Raw genomic sequence first — 24,440 nt, 5'->3', positions numbered from 1 at the left:
AATTAACGACGATTTATATTAACGAAAGTGTCATATAAATCCTGGAAATTTTAAGAACAAGTTTCACTGGTTAACTGCCCGATAGTTGATTACGAAAAAAAGAGAAAAGAGACAAGGGGAAGGCAAAGGGACCACGAAATACGTTACGATTGCAAAGGTTTTGCACGGAAAACATTAAAATCGGACATTGGTGGAAAGGAGGCTGAGAGAAGCGGCACGAGGAGCGCCGTATTATCTCGACGAGAACGGAAATCGACAGAGGGAGCAATAGAATCTGCAGCAGCCGACGCTGTTACGAGTTTTCATTCAATTACTAATGCTGCCACGACCTCGGGATTCGTTCAATTCGGCCTACTCACTCTCCAAACTCGATCGTTTTATTACAAATTCGATGCGAATTCGTTTATTTCATGATAATTTACAAAATTTATGGAATCAACATTTTTGTTTGAATAATTGTGATTATGATTTTGTTAGTTAATGGCAACCGTTGTCGACGATCGAAATTGTTTTAGATTACGAATAACCCTTACCGGCGACGGAAATTATCTTTTATTATTGCCAACTATCGCCGATAGTGAAAATTGTGTTTCGATTACCAATAATCACTATCGAAAGCAAGAATTTTATTTTGGTTAAAGTTAACCAATATCAACGACGAAAAAGTTTTCTAGTAACTTTCGATCATCGTAAATTTTGAGTAGCATTATCGATAGCCATTATCCATGAAAATTCTAAATCAAATCGATAGGTACAAAGACACGCGCGTCGATATCGACATCGAATTGACGGCTCTATTGCTATGAGAAAAAGGTACACGCCACTCGATTCAGCGTGGAAAGAGTTTTTTCAGCTTTTTATCGGAATAGTTAAAAGTGCATATTTCGTAGTCCGTTTGAATGAAATGTGTTACTTATGTTATGGTAGTTTGGTGAGATCGGTTCAAGGCACGTGTACCGTTTCAATTGCAGCAAACGGTCGATAGCTGTCAGTTTCTCGAGGCACGGAGTGGACTCTAGAGGACCGAACTACGATACCTTACTCCCCTCCTTGAAACGGAAGAGATATATCGAGATCTTGGGTCAATGTTTCGTTACGATGGGAAATTTTGTCGAATGATCGATATAAATGCGTATGCGGCGCTGACGGTGATACAACAACATTATGGTCACGTTGTTCTCGTTATCAGCGGTCGATTAGTAGTCGTCTCATACCGGGCCTTCGCTAATGGATACTTATCGAATTAAAAGTTTGGTGTGCCGCGCAATCTCGCGGTGCTAAGAACCTAATTGGCATTTAATCCTGTTAGCGGGGACGCAAATGCCTTCGGATAGTCTGGCCAGTGATGATGCGCGTCACATACAGATAACGGCCGCGAATCGTGTATTTCGGCTAGCTTGGCACAGTTTGCCAAATAATTAGTTCGTAGGAAACAAGCGTTCGCGCGTCGACGACATTCTGTAACGATGTACGGTTTCGTCTACTCACTCAACGATTCGATATAATTACGTTCGTCTCTAGGTTGTAAAAATGGAATTTAAAAGTTTGCTTTGCTGCGCAAGGCGTACTCCGATATTCAAACGCGACGAAATGGAAACACGTTACGCGTACGCAGCGAAGCTATTTTCCGATGCGTCGACTTTGATAATGTTTGTTACGCACGATACGCAACAATTAATATTTTTCTTTGTTTTCAAGCTGCACGATAAATATAAAATCGACGATGAAACGTAACGGTGCGCCGAGCCACGTCCAATATGGAATTACGCGTTCGATTTGATCGGTAAACCAGTCAATATCAAAGGTCTCCACGTCCCGTTTCACTGAACGTGTACCGTATACGCGACTAAAAACTACAACACGAGAGAATCTCGTATCCGTCGATCCATACCGATGCAAAACCGAGTCAACCATTTCGTCGTCGCTTACGCTGGTGTCGCTCGCTCGACGTTCATCGATTCGCGGCGGGAAGTATTCTATCGATTGGACCAGTCGTTGATAGAACTATCGGGTAAAAGCTTCCCTTATTAAAAGAAACGATAAGCGAGCTGGCGTGTTGCGTTTTAAAAATACATACACGGTCGTGTAATAATAAATTAAATAGGAAAACCTGTCGTTAATATCGATAAACGTTCACGCGGAAGAAATACGATTTATCGATAAATGAAGACGTAACAGAGAGGCGATTAACAAAGTGGAGTTTGTATGGGACGAGAGAAACGTTTCGTCGTTTAATAAAATAACAATCGTTAACGCGGTTTGTTTACGAATATCGAGTAAACTTTTGATTCGAGATAATCGAAAGGACGCGACACGAAGCTGTTCTAAGCATCGATTTAAGGGTAAGCGAGTTTGAACATTTGCAAATTATTCGATGGTAATATTACCATGCATCGTGCTGTGGTAGTACTACCATTGATCGACTCAAGTTGCCAACGAAATAGAGAGATCGTAGTTACCTGACAGTTTCTTTTGTCGGGTCCTCCAACGTAGGTCGTTTCGCTCGGCGGAGAATTTAGTTTGGTAGAATGGTCATCTGGTCGATCGTAGATTGCTCGCATCGGTCTATCGGCAGTCACAGGCTAGTCTTTCGCGCGTGGATGAGCAGATATCGGAGAAAGAGGCGGGTGTACCAGGTTCGAACGGGTTACGTTGGAAGAACGAGTGGGTAGAGAGGGTGCAGTGGGTGGTGGTGAGGGGATGAGAAAAAATCTGGCTGGAAGGTGCGGAAGCGCGTTGAACCAAGTACGTGCTTTCCTTCGAGAGTTTGGCGCGCGACTGTGCTACTGAGGCCAACCCGGGCCACCATCAACCCTCTTATGGCTCTGTCCCTTGGTTCCAACCCCTCTTTACACCCCTCTCTCTACGCGCCACTCATCTCTCCCACCCTGTTTGGCACTCCCACCAGAATTCTGAGCGTGACGTACATACCCCTCTGGTTCCCTCCCTCCTCGTACCGTTACTCTCTCCCTTTTTCTCTAGCGGGTTCTCGCGCTTCCAGCCTCTCCTTTCGTTCCGTGATCGTTCTCCACCCCTTCTTCATCAACCTCTCTCCAGCGTCCACCTCTCCCGCGCAGCTTCATTACAACACCCTTTCCTCCGTGAGCAGCTTCATACCCCTTGTCTCTACCATCGACTGTCCTACTCTCTCACCTCTGGCCACTTGCTGGGTTACCCACCCCTATGCTGTCCACTCCCTCTCTCTCTCTCTCACACACACACACACACACACACACTCACACACACATACAGAGCTTCTGTTTTCTCACTCCGCGTCACCTTGCTTCCCGATTCTCCTTTGTTCTAGCTCTTTTTCACCTACTCGTTATATCTATTTCTCTAGCTGTGTAACTGTACCTCTCGCTCCGGTATTTCGTCGCCTGCCTCTTCTTTCCACCGTTACGACGCGTCGCGTCGTTCGATCCTCCTCTTCTTCCCTCTCGTTTTTCTTGGTCCTGGTGCCGTTCCTCTCACACTCCTTTTTACATCTAGACCCTGCGTTCGCCGTGTTGCTCGTCGTCCTCGACGCGTCTCTCTCGTGAGAGCAACCCCTTCCTTGAACTCCATCGTGAAATCACCAGCGACGTGGACCGACGGTTAGGGACGGTGCGCGCGCCGCGATTCAAAACTGCGGTTAGCAGGGGTCGCCGAAGATAAGGATGAGCCCTAAATATAGCGACATGCTGCTTAAAAGATCCTCACACCCTCCGGGGACGGCTCCTTTTCCTTGCCTCGCGTGCTCCGTTTAGCGCCGCGTCATCGCGAATTCTCCGAACTTCCCGCTCGAACGGTCAACAGCCACTAAACCGTCAAATGCGTCGTACGATTTCGAAACGCGGGACCCACGTACGTTGTTAATTCTGCAATCTTCGGGTAATGGGATTCAAACGTTGGATTCTCGCGAGCGGGAAGTTTCAAGACCGACCGAGAAAGAAGATACGCGAACGTTCAGACTGAAAAGTTTCAAGACCGACCGGGGTACGCGAACGCTGTAAACTCGGAGCACGTCTCGCGAGTGTTTGAAGCACCGGAATCGATGTTGATACGATGTAAAACGGGAAGCGATGGTAAATAGTCGTGTGCTTTCCGACCTCCCTTCGCGTAATTCAAACTCCCCGTTCGAGTTTAATAAAAACTTGAGCTCGACGATACAACTCGAAAGCAAAGAATATTTTCACCAAAGACAAATCGTATCTCGTTACTGTTTTCCATGTCCGAAACGTTTCTTCTTAATTTTACGAGCTCAGCGCCGTTCCAATGTTTTCACCGACAGGTAAAGCGTTAAATGTTGCACACGATGCAAGAAGTATCGGCGTGCGGACGTGCGTCGCAGCGTGACGCGTGTATAAATAAAGATCGGCTAAGCCTCGTCCTGGTCTGTAATTACGACGGAACTAAGCTGGGTATTCTGCGGATCGGTGATCCTTCGTCCTGGGCGCGGTACCGCCGTGGGATGGATCTCCGCTCGGCTAAAACCAATTTGGAATTAATGTAACGTCCTGCGAAATTAACGCGATGTCGTCCTGCGTCCCTCGAACCTCGACGAAACGTCATCGATAAAAATCTTTCGCTTTAGATGAATTTCTCTTCCGGGCCAAAGAGACGAGAGGACACTGGTCCGGAAATTGTACCGACATCTATGAATTTAAAGGTATTTAACGGGAATTAAAAACTATGGAAAACGTTTCGTTCTATTTAATATACAGGGTGTTCGACTACCACTGGGAAAAATTTTAATGGGAGATTCTAGAGGCGGAAATGAGACGAAAATGAAGAATATCAATTTGTTGATTAAGACTTCGTTAAAAAGTTATTTTTAACTTTTAACGGGGGTCAATTACAATCATTTTTGGCGAATACACATACCCTCGATATCCTACGTACTTTCGAAAATTTCGTCCGAAACCTTTAAGAGTATTTACTTAAATTAGTAAAATGGCAAAGGTGCGATGAAATTGTTGGTTTTCCTGACAGAGTTGATACTGCTAATGAATGCGAGTCACGTCGACGGTCTGATTTACCGTGTAGCAAGGTTGTACCGGTAACAGCGTAGCCGTAGGGCACGGGGATTACTCTTGCGAGATTAGATACCGAATCGCGGTGCGTTAAACGAAAGGCGACATCAGAACAATAAGTACTCTCTTTGCTACTTGACGTAGAATCGAAAGAATCGAGAGGTAATCATTTTTTCCGTAAGTAACGGATTCGTGGAAAATTTAATGAATCGTTTCGTGAATAGGGATCGTTTAAGGAATATTTAACGAGTCGCGTTAGAGAATCGTCGACGGAAACGAAGGCAGTTCGTGGAAACGCAAGAGGCTGGTATCCTATTCGGCATTAGATGGCTATTGTTTCGACGGCGATTGTTTGTTACGACGACCGACTGTCGGGGTTGGCGGTTTTAAAATATTCACTAATATTCCCGTCCCATTGTGACTTCTCCTTCGTTGTTTCTCGAAATTGAAAAACACGTAACCGTGGTTGTTTCGTTAGCGAGAACTAGGCGTCCGATTATGCGTCTTCGTAACAGAGCGCAGTCGTTCGCGAAACTATAACTGGAACAACGTATAATTAGTTCGACACACGAATTTCAATTAAAGTTCGGTCCGCTCGTTCAATTCTCCGCGAGGAGGGATCACTGTCGACGAATCGGGGTTACGGGAAGCAGCAGGGGCCGCGGGGATAGATTTAATTTAGTTTTAATTTAATTCACGAACGCAACAACGTTTCCCAAGTGTCGCGTCTCGTTGTTTTGGCCGATCGAGGAGAGAAAGAAACAACAGGCGAGGGATTATCGAGGAGCGCGACTGGCGAGGAACATGAAATTAGGAGCAGAAGAAGAAAAGTGGAGTGGGCGAGGAGAGGAGGAGTCGGTCCGATCGTGCCAGGGTGGGTGGAAAAGAGAGTCGGCTCTGGGTCTGGCTCCGACACCGGTACATCGGCAACCCTTGCCGATAAACTGACACGTACGAAACCCTTTCCCACCCGGTCGGCAGTTTACTCGCGGTTCACTTGTCATCGGCAAAGATACAAAGATAATTGGTCATTGGGGTATGCCGTCGCACGAGACGGAGCGAGATGGACGAAACCAAGTACTTTGAAGAGACCAAGCACTTTGAACAGATTTGCTTTGGCCGTTGTTTCGGCCTGGTATTTTAGTTTAGATCAAAAGACTGACGCTACTGGCCAATTCAGCCGTACCTAAGCTGCCGACTCTCTCTGTCTCTCTTCCATCAGTGTTCCCTATGATCCTGTCTATTTATCTCTAACTACGTTCCTGTGGATCACCGTTGCGGCGGTGGCTGCTCGAATTCTGTTGCATATATGAATATGCATTTCGCCGCCGTGTCTACCTTTGATATCTCGTATAATTCGCGCTTGGACGCGGCGCGAAAGGGGCAGGATCAGAATTGGACTAAATTATCTGGCTCTTCGACAACCATTTTTCCCCCCTTGGCTCGATTAATAGATTAGCACGTGGCAATGGCGATAAACTACGTAAGCTAGAGTTCGTCCGGTTTATTATCGAGGAATCGGTCATCCTTCAACTGGATTCCGTGTCGCTTAGTTTTGCGACTCTGGTAGTTCTGGATGTTGCTAGAATTTTCGACTCTTTCCTAAAGTATCGTCGGATCCAGCGACTTTGCGGTATCGAATATAATGAGGAGAGAGAAGATCCGTAGAAGAACGAAGAAGAGAGACTGATGGAAATGGTAGGACGAACGATGACGGGGTTCGGGAGGCGGGGAAGCGACATCGTCGAAGCTAGGACAGACATGTACGGTTCGCGGATTTGCATGTCAATGGCAAGTAATATAAATTACACGTAATTACCTTGCCGTTCGAGAGAGCCGTGAATTTTATTCGAGTCTATTTCGAGGCGCAGTCACTTGGAGCGAATCGCGAGGGAAGATCGGATCGATCTTGTCCGAAAGCCGAATTTAATCGTACGAGAAGCCCCGTGATTTTGTGGCTATCGGTTCTGGTGATTTGTATTTTAGGAGTCTGGAATTGGAACGGCTCGCGGAACCGAGTACCAACCATTCTCGACTCAAGTAGTTAGGATTCCGTTGTTTGACGCGTCGGTGTACAATTATAATCGTGGAAACGTATGCGGCGCAGTTACAAGAAACTTTTTCAGTAAGTTGAATCGTCCAATTATTGTCCGTGTTTTCCAAGTCTAATAATAAACATCGAGCACGATAACGAACCCCGTTCTAGACGCCAACAAGCTATAGCGGTCGAGCATCTTCCGACAGTAACGTATCTAGAATACGCGCTCCTACGTTCCGTGTCTCGAGCAGCCCGACAACGTGCTATTATTTCCAAACGCGCTCGTATTCCACCGTAAACAGAGAACACCGCCCTTAATCCGGCGCTTTTAAGACGCTACGTCGACTCGCTTCATCGCTTTTGGATTACATCCAGTGGCTGTTACCTGTTACGGACCGCGCGATATTAATAAATAGAGAATGTAAATGTCCAAAGTGTACCTCAGAATTTTTTATCCGAAATTTCTACGCTGCTCGACGATTGTTAGAGGCTCGATATTTAGCTCGCGCGAAGCGGTCTTTAAGATTCTAGGCTCCTTTTGCGCCGTCCGTTCGCGTGGCGATACCATCGCGGTGTTTAATCTTTCAAAGTTTTTTCCTCGAAATGGTTCGCCGAAGTTTTCCAGTTTGCCGAGAGGAGGTAAGCCGAGCGGCCGCTAACTTCGACGCCCCGGCTCTTTTTAATGTTTATGCTTTCGAGGCGCTTAACGCGGCCCATGAATATGACTACTACTAGGCGCGCCTTCCTCCAGTCGGAGTTTTACTTGCCACGGGCCGACTGAGATAATTAGAGAAATATCGCTTAATAAAGTTTAGCTCGCTCGAGCACCGAAAGGTGCATCGCACCTGATCCTGCCCGGCGCGGCGGTACCCCTGGCTCCCATCCTTATTCGTTCCAGCGAGGATATCTGCTCGCGGGGGGACGTTAGCTGCTGGGATGGGGTTCGCGCTGAAAACATGCACACCTAGTATAATCGAAAGTTTGCCAAGTGTCTGGCAACGGGGCTCAGCTTAGTCGATCCAAGGTACCTTCTCCGGCAGGAAACACTTGTAATTACACGAAACTTGAAGTTTCTCTTACTTTGATTTCAATCTGGCCTGCGTGAAACGACGCGTAAGGTGTCCTTTAGCAACTTTCAAACGAATAATCCATTCTCGGCCAGCGTTCGCGAGATTATCTCCGTTTGCTCTGTACAAGTTCATTAAGAACGAGAATCGGTCGATTGTACGTTTCTGCGTATTTTCGAAGCATGCCATCCTACAAGATTTAAACGACCGTGATTTTAACGAGACTCTGTACGAAGTAGACGACGAAACAACGATTCCGGGTCGCAGGAGCTAACGATTTACAAGCTATAAGTCAACTTGGACGCGCAATTATCCCCCCTTCACCTCCAGCCGACAGAAACCCTCTCTATCATCGTTCGCCACGGGATTCCTGTCGTAATTCGACCCCGCAGGGTTATATCTTCCGAAAATGACAAAAAATATCGGAGAGAGGCGCTTTCGGACCACAGACGCAGTCCTCGTTCGCTTAAAAAGCTTGGAAAATTGCACAAGCACCACGATCTCCTCTATTTGAATTATCTTTAATAAGAAATTCCTGATACGCAACAAAGATTTCGCTATCATTGCCTTGTAATACAAGATCCGTTAGGGGTTACGCGCGAGTGTTAGTCTCTTTGCTGCCCGTGTCTGTTTTTAACAACAGCTTTTCGTCTATCGATCGTACAAGTATCTTGTAACGTATCGCGCTTGAAACTAGAAAACTTTGTCGTCCGATCGAGTTGATAAAGTATTCGGATCAAGTTCCAGAAGTTTATATCATCGACAGAAACGAAAGAACGAACGAACGAAGATAGGGAGACAGAAACGTAGAATAAATTGGCAGCCGTCTATCGCAAGAAACGAATTATGCAGAACGTTCTAATAAACTGTAAGAGATCACATCCTTGCTCGCAGCGTAAAGTCCATTTAGCGTTCAGTCGTAAGTATTGTCTCCGCGAAATGGAACGGCTAGCGACGGGAAAGGGTCATTCTCAATTTGGACGAGCTAGAACTCGAGGGAAACGACGATCCTTGAACGTCGTAGCGTGACCCGTGCGGCTGATATCGGCGCAAAGTAAAGGCTTTGACCGAAGCACCGTATGTAAATATACTTTGCAGCCTTCTCTGCAATGATACCGTCCTATGCCATCCCCGGACAAGGCTTCCTTATCGATCTACCGCATCCGAGTCACTCCAATCCAAAGAAGGAACGAAACCACCTAGCAGGGTCGTCGTGGATTCAAAGCGGAGAAGGCTGACCCAATACCAGCGTTATCTAGCTTTCCTGTAGTTGGAGTGTCTGGCATTTCTACGATTTTAACACATTACTTACCAGCAGCCGATTAATAGGCTTTACACTGACAGAATTTTCGATCCCCGAATTTTTAAGAACCGCCCCGAGGTTGGACGCGTTAAGGGTTCCACAAATAAAATTCTATCGTTTTTTTGTATTTTCACTGCAAGCAAGTTTGCAGTTGAGCGATACAAGGTGCTCGATTAAAATGAAACGAGGCTGGCTAATCGAGCGTATATTTTTTCGTATATGACAACGTGTCGATGAATCGCGTCCTATTTACGGTCAGTTTGGAACAACGCGACCGAGGGTCCACGCAAAGGGCTAAAAAAAATAGGAGACGACGTACATTCGTCCGTGGATGAGGAGGGTTTGGTGAATCCATCTGGAAACACCGGACGGTCACACTTTACCCTGCTTGCGTCATTACGCTCGCGCACCTTTTCTTTCGCACTTCCGTCTAATTGCTTTGCTTACGTGCGTGAGGGAAGGTGGGGAGGACCGGGAGAAAGGGGGGAGGGGGGGGGGGGCGGCGGCGGCGGGGGCGGCGGGGGCGTTACAAAGTCACGTGTCGGCGGTGCCATTACTTAAAACCGAGCCGCTGGAAAATTTCTCTCGTTTCCCTTTGTCGAACGCAAAATCGTAGAAACGTACCTTCAATTTCACTCCCCGTAAACGTTTCTCTTCATCCGTATTACACAGGGTTAGAACCACCGCGGCGGCGGCGGCGGTAAAACAAGAATTTTGTCTCCATAGGAGCGAACTGACCGCGACGCGACGTTTCTTCGATCCGGTGAACCACGTCCACGCATGGAACCGACGATCAATCGCAATTGATCGCGGGATTACCGTGTCCGCGAACCCACCGACTGTCGGCGTGCCATCGGGTCAAAGGACAACGAGAGACTGGCCGATCCGCGAGCTGGACGTCGTCGACAACACGCCGTCCTTTGCCAATAAAACGGTGACGCGCGACAGAAACAGAAGAATCGCGTTATGCCACTGTGCCACGGCTGTGTAACTATGCCGGGAGCAGCCGTGATGGGAGCGGCCTTCCGGGTGAAGCCGGATGTTCGTTCAAGTCTATTACGCGTCGCTGTTCAACATTGTGCAATGCCGACGTTCGGGGAGTTTGTTCAAGTTTAACGGGAATTTGAAGAATGGGGGGGGGGGGGGGGGAGAAGCTAAAATACAACTGAGCTCGTCGAACCGTGGACAACGGGAACGCCGCGTAGTCTTTAAAGTATAGTTGTCGTAGTTTTGTATTATTTTTACGTGCTTTTGAAAGCGACGCGTTTCAGCTATTCGATTTTGAGCTCCTTCCGCCGCGTCGGTGCTTCTTCGTTTTCATTAAACCTGACAGACCCGTTCCTTTTTTCCTTATCTTCGTATCGTGCTTTTCCGTTCGCTCGGCCATTATCCACTTTCCAGCGGATAACTTGCTTATTAAACAAAGCCAGGATCGCCCGTCTTAACGATTTAATCAAGAAGCCTGGGAAAATGTGTTTACTCGCGAACGTGCTTTGGTTCTACGTTGAAAATTCGATGAATCGTCTCGAAGATGCTAGTTTCGGGTAAACGTAAGATGGAATGGTTCCTTCGTTTTCGCGCGGAAACGGATAAAAGGGGAAAAGTCGATTAATATTCGTAGTAGAGTTGTAGTTTTGCCGATCGTGAGCGGAATAGTGGAGAAAGAGGCGGAATTGGCCGAGCGGACGAGAAAGATGCCGAGATAGAGGACGAACAGACACATTTCTGTTATACGTACTGTCACAGACTTGACGACAATAGATCGAACTGCCGCGAATGGTTGGGCAGGAAGCGCTTCCCATTTCGTTTGTGAATAGCTACGTACGCGCTCACACGTTTCGAGTTCTTGTGTAAGTCGAATGAACGTAGCGAACCGGATCGCCCTAGAACCGCGCTTCTCTGGGACCTATGTTCCGGAACAAAAAACCGGCCGTCCGATTCGATCACTCGCCAACTCTGCTCCTTTCGTAATCGGGTACGTCGTGTTTGTCGTCCGTCCGATGATCAAATTAAAGGTTCCGATACTGGCACACGCGCGCGAGTTACGTCTCGTAAAATCCTCCTAATGACGCGCAGAGATTCGCACCTGGTTCGCCTCTACGCGATGCGCGAACTGAATCTTGATCTTGTCGGGAATAGTTGGCTTGAAAAGTAGCGATTCGAAGTCGAACGGTGGAAAAGCAGAGTTTTTAAATGCAAACTGGATCGCATGAATAAAAGATCTCGGCCGGGAACGAGGACCGGGAATGCCAATGTAACCCGACAGCAACGTAGTTCCGTTACGATCGGTAATTGCTAATGTAGCACGATGCTGATCGTTACACGCCTGTAAACACGTTCTCGGATCGATGGAACGGTCGTTTTCGATCAACGATAAACGTTTCTTTTTCGGTTTACGCTCCAAGTACAGAAGAATTTCGTTTAGAGAGTAAAATCGAAGATTTAAATTGAAGTAATTAATAGGTAGGCGCACTGGGGGAGAAGGCCAGAAAGTTTCCTATTGTCAGTCGGGAGCGTGCGGCTTGTTAAATTTCTCGGTCGAGCGCGAGTCTATATTCCAAGCGAAGTGAAACGGATGGCCAATGATGACTCTCCGTCCATCTTCTGGCTCTGCGACTTTTTCTCCTTTCTCCCTTCCGACGACTTTTTCAGAATCCTTTATGCTTCTTTTTTAAGGACCTTTTTTATTCTCTTCTGCCATCTTTTCCCCTATCTTCCCTCTTTCTATGGACACCAGCTCGTGCGAAATCCCTTGAAAAGGAAGCATAAAGACCAACGCAGCTAACGAATAAAAGAGTCGCGACACAGAGATTTTATAAAAATTCTGCCCCGCCTTTTTTCGAATTTAATTAGGGAGACTCGAGATTCGTAGAACGCGATAGAAGCGTCTCGGAGGTATGTCAGCGAAACGTGCAATCGATGTTGGTTTTCTAACAGTATTAATCGCGTTATTCTACTCGCCTCGGTAACGATTTCTCGTCGGTCGGCAGCGGAAATATCGATTAGCGGTAGCGAGAGGATAAATTGTAAACGAGGCGATTTAGGATTTCTCATTTTCGTTGAAATTTTTCCGGTTTCGAATCGTGAATAAAGACTGTGATTTTGTTATGCGTTCCTGCTGTCGCGTACAGACAACCGCAGGACACCCGGTCTTCGCGATACGTTTCCAATATCCCTCGACGTCTCGTTTGCATTGTCGGTTGTGAAATTATTGACATCGGTAGTAACGAGGACGATTCGTTCCTCGGTCAAAGGAATCGGTTGGATTGACATCGGTCCATGTTGGGTGCGATTCATTATCGTCACGTTGAAAGCACCGTTCAGCCTCGTTTCGCTAGCGTAAAATAAGCGAGAGTTGTTCATCGTCTAAAACGAGAAGCGTTCCGCGTTATTCTTTTCTTTTCTGCAACGGTGATCGTTAAACGACGTGTTCGCGCTAGTTTATCTATGGTTGTCGTTGACGAGAATCATCCTCGAATATTATGACCGTTTGGTGTGTTCCGTTTCCGAGCGAGGTCGAAATACGATCGATGCTTGATATTCGTGCAAATAATGATACCGAATGATCTGCCAGAAATTCCTCGCGGCCGGTACGTTCGTACGAGGCTTCAGAGGTTAACCCCTTCGTTTCGGACGTGAAACGGTGCTTTTGACATCGTGTCATTGACTGGTCGCATTTGTTACGCGCACGCATTTGGCTCGTGTATAAATGAAACAGAGGCGAGAGATTCTGAAACCGGTTGGCTGGTAGGCGTTGATTTTGGACGCTCATTTTGCATTCGTCCGACGTTTACTGCTTCGCAATTAAATGTAATTAAAATATTCATGAATCGGTTCGATTTAAAACGACGAAACAGAACGAGACAAGTTTCGAAATTATATAAATATTGGATCGAATACGTTAACACAAGGGGAAAATATGTAGAATGAAAATCGTGGGTACTGCAAAAAAATATACCGGATACGAAAGGAAAGAAACATAGTAAATCCGTTCATTCGACATCGTCGTCGCTGTCGACCACTCTGAGATTTTTAATTTCATCCATGTCCAACTCGAGATGCGCAAATGCTTCGTCGTCCTCTATCTGCCGTAAAGCTTTAAGATCCATTGATACGATTGTCTTCAAAGCCTCCGGTGGTGGAACCTGTAACAGCAGGTAAGAGGATTTCGACGCATCCTTGCATAATACAATATCATAATACTCGGAAGCGGTAGCTTTAATTATCCGCTACCTTTAGCATGCTATACATTAGACGAAGGTTGATTTAGGAACAAATACAATGTGGGACGTTTAATACAGGTCACCTGGATAACTTGTTTACTTTTAAAGACAGACGAGATAATTCATATTTTACGTTAGAATATTACTTTATTCCAGGCGGTGAGTTATACTCGCGCGATGATTAGTAGCGACAAAAGGCTACGAATACGCTTAGTCTTTTAAAAATGGCCAGCAAATATCAAGTGGGTTTCAATCGGACGAACGAAGCGGCTAAAGCGTGGGACTTTGATACCGTTTCCGCTCTGTATTGTGTCACAATCCGAGCATTACGAGCCAGTGCCCTATCCTGTTCATGTATTTTACATTGCATCGTAGCTAAAACGGAACGTCACAACACGCGTACCGAGGATTCCACACCACGCATTAAAACTTTTATTCTTTCGCTTCTAAAATTAATTCCTTTTCTCTAAATCGATCGGGCTAAGTCGCTTCGTCGCTAAGCCCTACGATTTACATTAAATTCTACATACAACTTCGATAACTGTATTTGAATAAAAAATTCTACCCAGAATAGGAAGAGTACTTCGAAACTGGAACGATAGTCTAGCCAACATTTCATTGCCTAATTGACACTAAAATTACCTCCGGGTGCCGTTGAAGCCATTCAACGAAACCTCTCACGCTTTTCAGATGCGTTATATCCTTCCAAACCACGTCCATCGTTTCCAGATCTTTCGGCACGTACTCGCACTGCAGCCAGTTCTTTTTAACCTGATTATTAGGTGGTACAAATTGAAGTTTCCAAGGCAAAGTGGTCCCGAAGGCTTTTGTTTTCGCGGGTGTTCGTTCCGCTTGTGCATCTCTCATGACGTGTTTCCTTGTCATGGAGAGCTTACTCGCACCGGGGGAGTTTCTTGTTAAAGCCACCTCCGCGGGCACTACTGGTATTTCTTGAATCGATACCTGTTTACGGAACCAAAGAATTATGCATCCGAGCGCTTTACGGAACGAGATTGCTGCATCGTTTCTCAAGCAAAAGAATTAATGTTACAATTTACGACATTTTGGTACAATAACTATCACGTATACTGTATGTCCATTTAACCTGCATCGCTCTACAAGCTTCCGCGTTGAAATCAATTTCGAACGTATCTCTGAGAACTTCCTCGTCGACAGTCTTATTCGTTCCACCTAAAGTTTCGAGCCACTGGCAAAAGTCTCTGCATATCTTTGTTAGCACGTTGTCGGCTCTCATTTTAAGGGTTGCGTCCGGATCGTAGCCTTCGAGGTCGGACTTTGTCAAGGGACGCCAAGTAATAACCTATCGAATAAAATTTTTATTCGAACGTAACCTTGATTATCAATCCGATATCGCACCTTGCGCCTTGGTTTCTTCAAAAATAGAGCATATGGATTGTATCTACGTTGACCCAGTTTCTCCGCATTGCTGAGTGATTCGATGTCTCTCGGTGTTGGTGGATGCACCTTGATAATTACAAAAAGAAGTAGCTTCAAAGGATATAATAAAGTAGAACAACTTTTTCAAGTATAAATAGCGAGCTGTCAATGATGAAACGTTTTCATTAAAGAAAGATGCAAACCTGCCTCTAAAGACGTTACACTGTAGTCGTCGCAGGACTCTGTTTCGCCATTATTATGTATCCGATCGACACGATTTCTCGCATCTGTATCCTCGAACGAAATCTGCTTCAGCGTATACCATTCTGGCAATCCCAGCAAAGACGCAACGAGATTATAGGACTTTTGAGGTAGGATTCGTCTCAGGAGGCGGGGGTTGCAAGAGGGCGACTGATTCATAGATAAAAGTAAGTCGGAAGGAAATTTCTCGGGGCACAAATAAAGCCTAGAATCTACTAACAATCTCGTCAATTTCGCGGCCAGTTTGTTATGTCTTTCGTTGTTCGAATCCAAGTTCGTAGCATGTTTCGCGAGGCGTTCCGAAAACTCTTTGCACAATGTTTCTAACATACTTGCCGACGACGCGTTCTCTTTGAGATTATCCAAGAATTCGGCGATCTCATCGGTCCCTGTGAGTGGCAGTTTCGTGGCAGATATTGAGCAGTCTGGTACAGGGGTAGCTTTAGAGAAATCATTGTTCCGAGTCGAGTCCAATTCTTGTAATTCGTTCCTTGTCGCGTTATCGGACACAGTATCTCTCGATACGGTAAGGTTCAAGACACTGGTTCCTCTTTCGAGAACATGTTCTTTTCCCTCGATGAGTTCTGCGTTTTTCAGTGACAGGTTCACCGAAACAGATTTCGCTTTGGTTAAAACTCTGCTAACCGGTGAATCGTTTTTTTCTCCGCTACTTGTTTTACTTTTATTCGCAATGTTTTTAGATATTGATTTTGGTTTTTCTGGGATATCGTCGTAGTCGTCGCTAGAAGCGCCCCTCATCGTCGATGTCTCGATCAGAACAATTCGATCTTGTAAGCTCGTTGGCTTTTTGTTTCTTAAGGCTCGTAGAGGTTCCAAACTGGGTCTAAAAATCGTAGGAGCGTGACAAGGTGCCAAATACTGGGACTTTGATTGGTCGTCACCCACTGAAACGGCAAACGAATCGTTCTCGTCGGAACTTTCGCTGCGAACCGAAGTAGAAAGTTTCGATCTTTCTAAAGGCGCGGCTTGCTGCGTAACGTTTGTAGCGTGCTTCAAATTTTTTTTTACCAGAGTTAAGTCACCGTCTCGTTGATCCTCTTTGGTTTTCCGTGTGATTATTTTTTTCGCAGATTCTGAATCTAGAACACTTTTCCGTTCCACTGTTTCCATTGTTCTTCCATGCTTTCCCTGAGTCAAGGAAGAAGTATCCTCGACGATTAGACTTTCAGGACCACTGTATATATGCATATTGCACGTTGCATCTTCGATCTCGATTTGGTGATTTAATATTTTATCTGTTTCGTCTTCGTAATTTAATATGCTCGTAAAACTTGACTCGCTCTCTTGAAAAGTAGACGAATCAACGCATGCATTCTGCGAAATTATTCTTTTCTGTAAAACTGTCATGGGAAAAGAGATCTTTCGGTCTAGCGGAGTTTCGAACGATTTGTACATGCACACTAAACATCTGTCGCGATTCTTTCTGGGATAACCGGACAACCTAGGAATCGATTCGAGAACACGACTCGAAGGACCTTTCCAGGGCTTGGGGTGCACGAATTCAACACTCGGCCCTGACGTAAAACGCGTCCTGGAGGAAATTGTCTTCGACATTGTCTTTTTCAATTTTGAAGTCGTACTTTCGATATCGGTATCTGTAAATCGTGAATCCTTAAGCAACTCTCTTTCCAATTTCTTTTCCAATAATTCTTCCTGCTCTTGTGTGAATTTCTCACTGTCTCTGGGTGTAAATAATTTCATACTCTCATTGTGATGCAGTAACGAATTATCGTTTAACTCGGCAAGTAATTCTTCGGATAAATTCTCGATTATTTTTGGTTCAAAGTTCAATTTTTTATTTGGGGTTAGACGTTTTAGTGCTTTGTAAGCGCAACGAATGGAATACTCGAAGGAATCCTGATCCTGTACAGAGCTTTGAACTTTTTTTCTACCTCCGTCTACTGTATGTAAACTTTCGTCTGTGTTCATTCGCGCAATATCGTTGCGGAAGTAATTCTTGGTCGATCCAGCAGATTTTGTTTCTAGAGAGAGTCTTCTTTGCGGTAATTTAGGTAAAATAGCTCGTGAACTCGATAATGGATGAGTCGAGAAATTTTTGTTTCCTATTGGTTCAGTTTGCACATTAAATGGAGTACGAATACGATTTGACTTTCCGGAAAAAATTCTTCCGAGACTAGGTTGAGGTTTAGGACTACCTAATTTTGAAATTTGTGCAGCTTTGAACGATGTGTCTAGATCACACGATGCAGCCGGATTTTTTGAAGGAGCTTCGGCTGGAACTCTCGATATTGACATTGGAAATGATCCTCTACCGTCATGACGATCCTTGCTCGAGTCAAACTTGGACTTGAAAGGCGACAATTTATGCAAAGAGTTTTTGAACACTTTACAACTCTCTATAGGACAATCGGAAAAAGAATTTAAATTAGGCGTTTCGTTGTTCATGCGCGTATCGAGGTTGACGGGCATAGTTTCAGTTTTAGGAAAAGAATGACAGAATAATTCAAGGAAAGGATCTCTTACTACGATCATTTTCTTCTCTTCATCGTTGCAGAATTTTTCCCAATATTCTTTCGACTTTGGAATTGGATACTCCCACCTGACAATAAAACAAAGAGTTTTCGAGGAACTGAATTGCAAGAGAATGAAAATATTGTCGCACGAACCGCGTACTTTCTTCCACTGAGTTTCATTTGCCTGCGTAACGTTATGCACTCTTCGTATTTCTGTTTGAACAAATCACTCATTTTACCGGAATTTCTTCGAATATAACGAATTCGCGAACATCGATAAATATTCCCAAGAAATGTTGTCTTTTAAACCCGGTGTACGGTCTGCATCGTGACATCTACTGAGAAATACTTTTCCACGTAATTTCGACTATCGATCAAACAAATTTCGACCTAATTCAAATCATGCGAACAGAGCGAGAATAACTTGTACGCTAACGGTTGCTAAAGGAAAAGATGACAATAGCTTCTGAAGGTATGTGGCGACAGTGCCACCACAGACGAGGTATACGAGTAGACCTTTCACCACAGACGATGTATACGAGTAGACCTTACACCTTATGGACTGAAAGTGGCCCAATCTGACTGCCATACCGACCTGAAAATTCAGGGGTGATTTTAGCGCCCTCTTCTCATGGATGCTGGTCAGTTGACAAACTATTCACTGAATTAGTATTGATAGGCAAACAGCTGTAGTGTTTGCGTAAATACATGTGAGTTGACTATGGAAGGGATTAAAATTCATTTCTGAATCTGTTGGTAACGTTGCGAATGACGCGAAAATGGTAATGGAGTTTCGAGAGCCCATAAAAATGAGCCGAAAAAATACATTGGTTGAAAGATCTATTCGTATACCTCGTCTTTGACAATACTCTAGAATCTTTGATGAATCAATGAGAATCAAAACTAACCTAGCGAAGAAGCTCTATGTTCATGATGACCTATGCAAGGCGGATCGCAGCCAATTTGCTAATATTATTTAGTTTTTAATTAATAATTGCATTACCCAGCTAAGAGTGATACGATTATTAATTAAACGTAAATAATATTACCCAGGTCTCACCACGAGGAGGTTGCTGCGAATGGAGACCCGAAGGGAGATAGATGGAATCCAAGTTCCATCGATCTCCCTTTTACATCCTTAGAAACTAGATTAGTCATGCCAAGTAATTATTTTGTTTAAAAAGGGATGAAGCTAAATTGTTGGAGGCGCGACGCGACGCGATGCTGAACCGTGCAGCAGATCCGAGGATCGAATCGACACTACCCTTGGTAGATTGATTTCTATTTCTAGAAATCGATCTATCATTGGCAGGCGACTAGATCTTTCGGACAAACTGGACGGCCGATCACATGTTTCGTTTGACGAAACAGTGGTGACCGAAGCAAGAAACGAGAGAACGAGTCGAGAGAAGCTACTTGTTAAATAATTACTTGGCATACGCAGATACACTAGAGACTTAAAATTAACGTCGAAGTTCAAGTCTAGTCAAGTTGAATCTAAAATTCGGACGATAGAAGGAAACAAAGTTCCTTGGATGTTGTACCAAGCAATTATATGGTTAAAAAGAGGGATGAAGCTAAGTCGTGGGATACGCGACGCGACGCGATGCTGAACCGCGCAGCGGATCCGAGGATCGAACCTACTGCCCTTGCTAACTCGATCTCAACAAGAAAACAGAGAACTGCAACCCCGAATCGAGGTCTCCATTTCTCCAACGCAACCCGCCGGGAGCCCGAAGGACCCGACTTAGGCTGTCTGACAAAGAGAGAGTACCTGAGACAGAGTCGACTTCCGCTGGAAGGTGTGCGTTTCCGCAGAATACGGAAACTCCACACCTTCCAGCGAAGTGCCGTTTTCCCTCGATCAAGCTTACCAAGGGAAGGCGATTAGATCTGTAGGACCAGATACACGGCCGATCACATGTTTCAATCGATGAAACAGCGGTGACCGAAGCTACGAACGAGGGAACGAGAAAACGAGAAGCTACTTATTCAATAATTGCTTGGTAAAACGCGAAAATATGTACAATAAAGAAATCTTGGACGTTAATTTTAAGATTCGCGACGAAGCTTAAATCTAACCGACTTGGAATTAAATGTCCCTCGGCGGATGTGGCGTACTCCCTCGATGTCCCTGCGAATAATCTGAAACTAAAATTGATACCCATATTAGTGACATACGAAAGGAAATTTAATAAACACTATAATTAGTCGTGCTGATGTACCTAAAAGTGAGAATCTATAAGATTCTCGATGCTAGACCTACCTAAGGAAATGTACAAAATTTACACATGTTACGAACAAAGTATTCTACCTATACTTGCGTAACGAGAGTATAATGTCGAAGTAAAATAGCAAATGTCTACAAAAAATTGTCCGAAGAACCATACAAATTTCAAAGACGAACAGAAACAAAGATTGAAAATCCAACGCAGAATTGAAAATCCAACGATGAAATCAAAGAATGAAAATACCCAAGAATTAAACAAAATATCTTAGCGAAATATAACAAGAATAAAAATCTTATTCTAATTAGTGACATCGAAATTCATAAAATAATATACAAACAAAAATGGTACATGATCCAACACAATTATGCCAATTCAAAAAATAAGGCAGAAGTAGAAATAGAGGAGGAACACATAATAACCAGATAAAACCGGACAGTAAAACAACACCGAATTATGAGCAAACAAATAAAATAAACTGGTCAATTCTGTGATAATAACATAAACAAGTAAAGTGAACTTACTACTTGTTGAGCATTAGTTACCATTACCAAGGAACCAGCACCAGAGGTCCAGCTGTAACATAAGAAACGATTCGTAATTTAGCAAAAGCGTTGGACAGTTCCATAACGTTGAATTGGTATCAAACGACAAAATAGAAGTGGGGAGAGCAATTTTAAATAGTTCTTACCAGTGGTCATCACGGTCCGGCACTGGTCAGTAGTGGTCAGTCATCGGATCTCCACTGGTCAGCACTGGTCAGTAGTGGTCAGTTCTGGTCAGTTCTGGTCAGTCCTGGTCAGTCCTGGTCAGCCCTGGTCAGTCCTGGTCACTCCTGGTCCCCCCAGTGGTCAGCGGTGCACGAATGGCCTGACTTCGGCCCGCGAGACCCGATTCCCCTGGATGCTCCAGGGGTACTGAAGAATTTGTCCAGCGGTAGTCTTCGAGTGGGGAAGTCGAAGAGTGGGGAGACAGTGTCAACGTGAAGAGTTAAGAACCGCTTGGTCTAGAGAACAATACTATTTCAATTGGTCCCACCTCTTGACCATTTCTGGATCTTCACTGGATCGCTGACCTTGATGTCAACCTCACTGTTGACCACCAATGACCACAAGTTAGCGACCCATTAAAACCATTACGAAGATTAAAGCCTTCTTACGAGGTTCCCCTTACAATTTGATGCATGGTCTTTTTAACATTTTGTTTCACTTTGGAGGAGAGTATCTTATGTTATAAGACACTCGTGGTACAGCGATAGCGTTCATCCCACTAACGATAGGTCTAGTCTTTACCTCGGATTTCAGCTGTTTCGAAAGCAAGAAAGAAAGACTCACATTCGCCTTCTTTCTTGAATTCTCGCAGGTGTCCATGCGTAAATACATGTGAGTTGCGGTATACGTATCATTGAGATACATCCTTAGCTATTTTAATAATCTTGAAATTTTTAAATAATCTTAATCGATTGATTACTCCAATGAAATTAATCGATTAATGCCCAATTATGAACCGTACAGCTTTCATTTCGTTAAAAAATAATAAAATTTCTGAAATTTCATTTTCTGTCTCACTTCCTCTTGTATTCATTTCCAAATCTGTTGGTAACAGGTAACTGAAAATTCGGTCAGTTGAGAAACTATTCACAGATATCCGTTCTCTACCTTTCCAATATTGCGAGGGTGACCGAGGGGTGTCGCTACTGTAGTTGCTTTCAGCGCAGACAAGGTATACGAGTAGAAGAAGAGTGAATAGTTTCTCAACTGACCGCCATTCGTGAGAAGAGAACGCTAAAATCACCTCCGGCTGTGATTCTTACCACAGACCTCGTCTATGTTTCCTATCATAATAAGCGCTATGATCTTCTTCCATATTCTGTTGGTAATGTTGCGGGTTTACTTGTATACCTCATCTATGATTTAATCTTTTAGTGGGCAAAGCAGGATTTTTTAAGTAAACGTATAAGAAATTTATTGACAATATTTTTCGATCGAATTGTTTTGCAATAGCTACGTTGATATTCATTATATCCGTTCTCTACCTTTTCGATACTGCGAGGGTGACCGAGGGGCGTCACTACTGGACTTGCTTTCAGCACAGACAAGGTATACGAGTAGACCTTTCACCCAATGTATTTTTCCGGTCCATTTTTCTGGGGCTCTGGAGCCCCATTATCATTTTCGTATCACTCGTTTCAGGTCGATATGGCAGTCAGATTAGGCCACTTTCAGACCATAAGGTGAAAGGTCTACTCGTATACCTCGTCTGTGCTTACACCTTATGAACTTTCGTGGTCCAAATTTACTGTCATATCAACCTAAAAATTGAGGGGCGATTTTAGCGCTCTCTTCTCATGGATGGCGGTCAGTTGAGAAACTCACTGAATTAGTGTGATAGGCAAACAGACTAGTGGTGTGTTACAGCATATGAGTTGAGAAGTATGAATTATTTGCGATTCTTTGATTAATTAAAGTTCTAAATAATTTGCATCTAATCATCGAAGTGAATAATGTTAACAAATTCAAGGGCCTTCCTCCGTCGCGCCACCTAATTTGCGAGCGTTACCGAGCACAGCCGAAGGGCCATCATTCGTATTCTGAACATTAACCTAGTTAGACGTGACAAGACGTATCGGCGTTTCGCGATCGAGGTGCGTAATTCTAACCTATATTCATATTTCGTCATTATTACTACTCGCGTTTTAATTACGATCTCTTGCAATACGGTTTCGATTTAATCATTACTCAACTATAATAATCGTTTATGAACTTTAATGGATCTTTATTTCGTTTCTGTTACAGTCTCTTATTGGAATTCGAAATCAAGAAATTCCTTTTCGAAATATGTACAAGAAATAATAAGACGTGTTCAGATATGTCAAGACGTGTCGGCGTTTCGCGACCATCAAAGTACGTATTTCTAACCTTTTGATATTTCCTCGTTATTATCAATTATTGTTTAATTATGATTCAATTTGTATTTTATTTCTGTTGCAGTCCTTGATTGAAATTCGACGCCGTGGAAAGTTTTATTGGCGCGTAAACGACACCATAACAGATGGCAGACAACTCGACAAGTTTTGGAGGGAATATTGGTAACGTTGAAACTATTATAACAAAAATTAACGTATATATGTATATTTATACATTTTTATTTCTTTATTAAATTATTCCTTGCAAGCATGATTATAATTTTCTAAACGGTCATTGTTAAGATAAAATATGCAAATCGTTGACAAACTTTTTATCCACTTCGATATGTATCGAAGCATATAGAAATGGCGTCGGTAGATATCAACGATAAATTGGAATAGTTTATATTTAACTGTATTCTGATCGCGATTGAATATTTCCAAGTGTTATTTATTTAATTGATTGTTTATATTTCTTTCTTTATGAATTGTTGTAATTGTAATTTGCATACATTTTCGATGCAAGTTTAAGAAAACGTAGAAACTACATAGTTGGAATATGCTATTCAAGCATAAATAACCAATGAACTTTAATTGTTGCAAATTTCGGAATATTTATAAAAATTACGGGATATTCCAACGTTCGATAAAGTAAACATAATCATGCTTACAACTCTAACTATGAAACTTGGTGATATATTTATAAATTTAACAATTACTTGTACGTAATTATTTTCGTATATAATATTTTATGATTGAAATCTCATTGATTGAGAATATTTCGCCTTCGTGGCATTGAACTTTTACGTGGCAAACTAAAATCGTATTTCTATTGACGAACTCTAGTAAGAAGAAGAAAAAAGAGAACCAGTAGGCAAAGTGTACAGGTGTATACATATATGTATATAGATTATAAGATAAACGAGCGTTTTGCCGTGTCCTAATAAATATTATCGAGCTCCGAACGTGCATATACTATACATACAGGGTGTTCGGCCACCCGTGGGAAAAATTTTAATGGGAGGTTCTAGAGGCCAAAATAAGACGAAAATTAAGAATACCAATTTGTTGATGGAGCCTTCGTTAAAAAGTTATTAACAATTAAATTCAAAAATTTCAAATCGTTCTGGAAAAATTATTTTCGGTTGCGGGGGTGAATTACAATCATTTTTGGTGAATACACATACCCCCGAAATCCTACCCACTTTCTAGGAAAAAATTCGAGAAGGTGTGAAATTTTTCGACGGAAAAAAAAAATTTCAACTCGTTCTAAAAAAATTATTTTCGTAGCTCATTTCTAACTTTTCGATAGCTTCTCTCTTAAATAGGTATTCGAATTCCTCGCCAAAGGAAGCATAAATAACCAACGAACACTCTGAAATAAGTAACTCTCGGCACAGATGAGGTATACGAGTAGACCTTTCACCTTATGGAAACATAGAAATTAGGCTGGAAATAGACGAGCGACATTTTCTCGTTGCGATGTCGCGCAGTGATTCTATGTTCT

At 43.6% G+C, this 24,440-nt stretch overlaps 2 protein-coding genes across 2 annotated transcripts in view; one reads left to right on the top strand and one right to left on the bottom strand.

The window, feature by feature from the left end:
* Positions 1 to 13,415: 13,415 nt before the first annotated feature.
* Positions 13,416 to 18,189, bottom strand: LOC143341381 (uncharacterized). Its single transcript, XM_076764269.1, has 6 exons — positions 17,961 to 18,189; positions 15,252 to 17,886; positions 15,024 to 15,131; positions 14,752 to 14,967; positions 14,289 to 14,609; positions 13,416 to 13,568 (listed from the first exon to the last, which is right to left on the bottom strand). The coding sequence occupies exons 1-6, from the start codon at positions 18,032 to 18,034 to the stop codon at positions 13,416 to 13,418; spliced, it is 3,507 nt and encodes a 1,168-aa protein (XP_076620384.1). The 5' UTR covers positions 18,035 to 18,189.
* A 4,421-nt stretch (positions 18,190 to 22,610) lies between these two features.
* Scgdelta (sarcoglycan delta) overlaps positions 22,611 to 24,440 on the top strand; it is a 164,810-nt gene continuing 162,980 nt past the window's right edge. The window contains exons 1-3 of the mRNA XM_076764051.1: positions 22,611 to 22,672; positions 22,824 to 22,931; positions 23,019 to 23,116. The gene's annotated coding sequence lies outside the window, so the exon portion shown is untranslated. The remainder of the gene's footprint in view (positions 22,673 to 22,823; positions 22,932 to 23,018; positions 23,117 to 24,440) is intronic.

The sequence above is a fragment of the Colletes latitarsis genome, chromosome 4, assembly GCF_051014445.1.
Source record: "Colletes latitarsis isolate SP2378_abdomen chromosome 4, iyColLati1, whole genome shotgun sequence".
In the NCBI taxonomy this organism is placed as follows: Eukaryota; Metazoa; Arthropoda; class Insecta; order Hymenoptera; family Colletidae; genus Colletes; species Colletes latitarsis.
Note: the sequence above shows the minus strand (reverse complement) of the source record. Positions and strands in the feature narration are given on the sequence as shown.

What these genes read in the sequence shown, in the direction of transcription:
- LOC143341381 (XM_076764269.1), bottom strand. Translation starts at nt 18,034, where the DNA reads ATGAGTGATTTGTTCAAACAGAAATACGAAGAGTGCATAACGTTACGC. An exon ending in ATGAAACTCAGTGGAAGAAA is followed by an intron (nt 17,887 to 17,960) that starts GTACGCGGTTCG and finishes TTTTATTGTCAG; the next exon opens with GTGGGAGTATCCAATTCCAA. An exon ending in GGCTTCAACGGCACCCGGAG is followed by an intron (nt 13,569 to 14,288) that starts GTAATTTTAGTG and finishes CTGCTGTTACAG; the next exon opens with GTTCCACCACCGGAGGCTTT.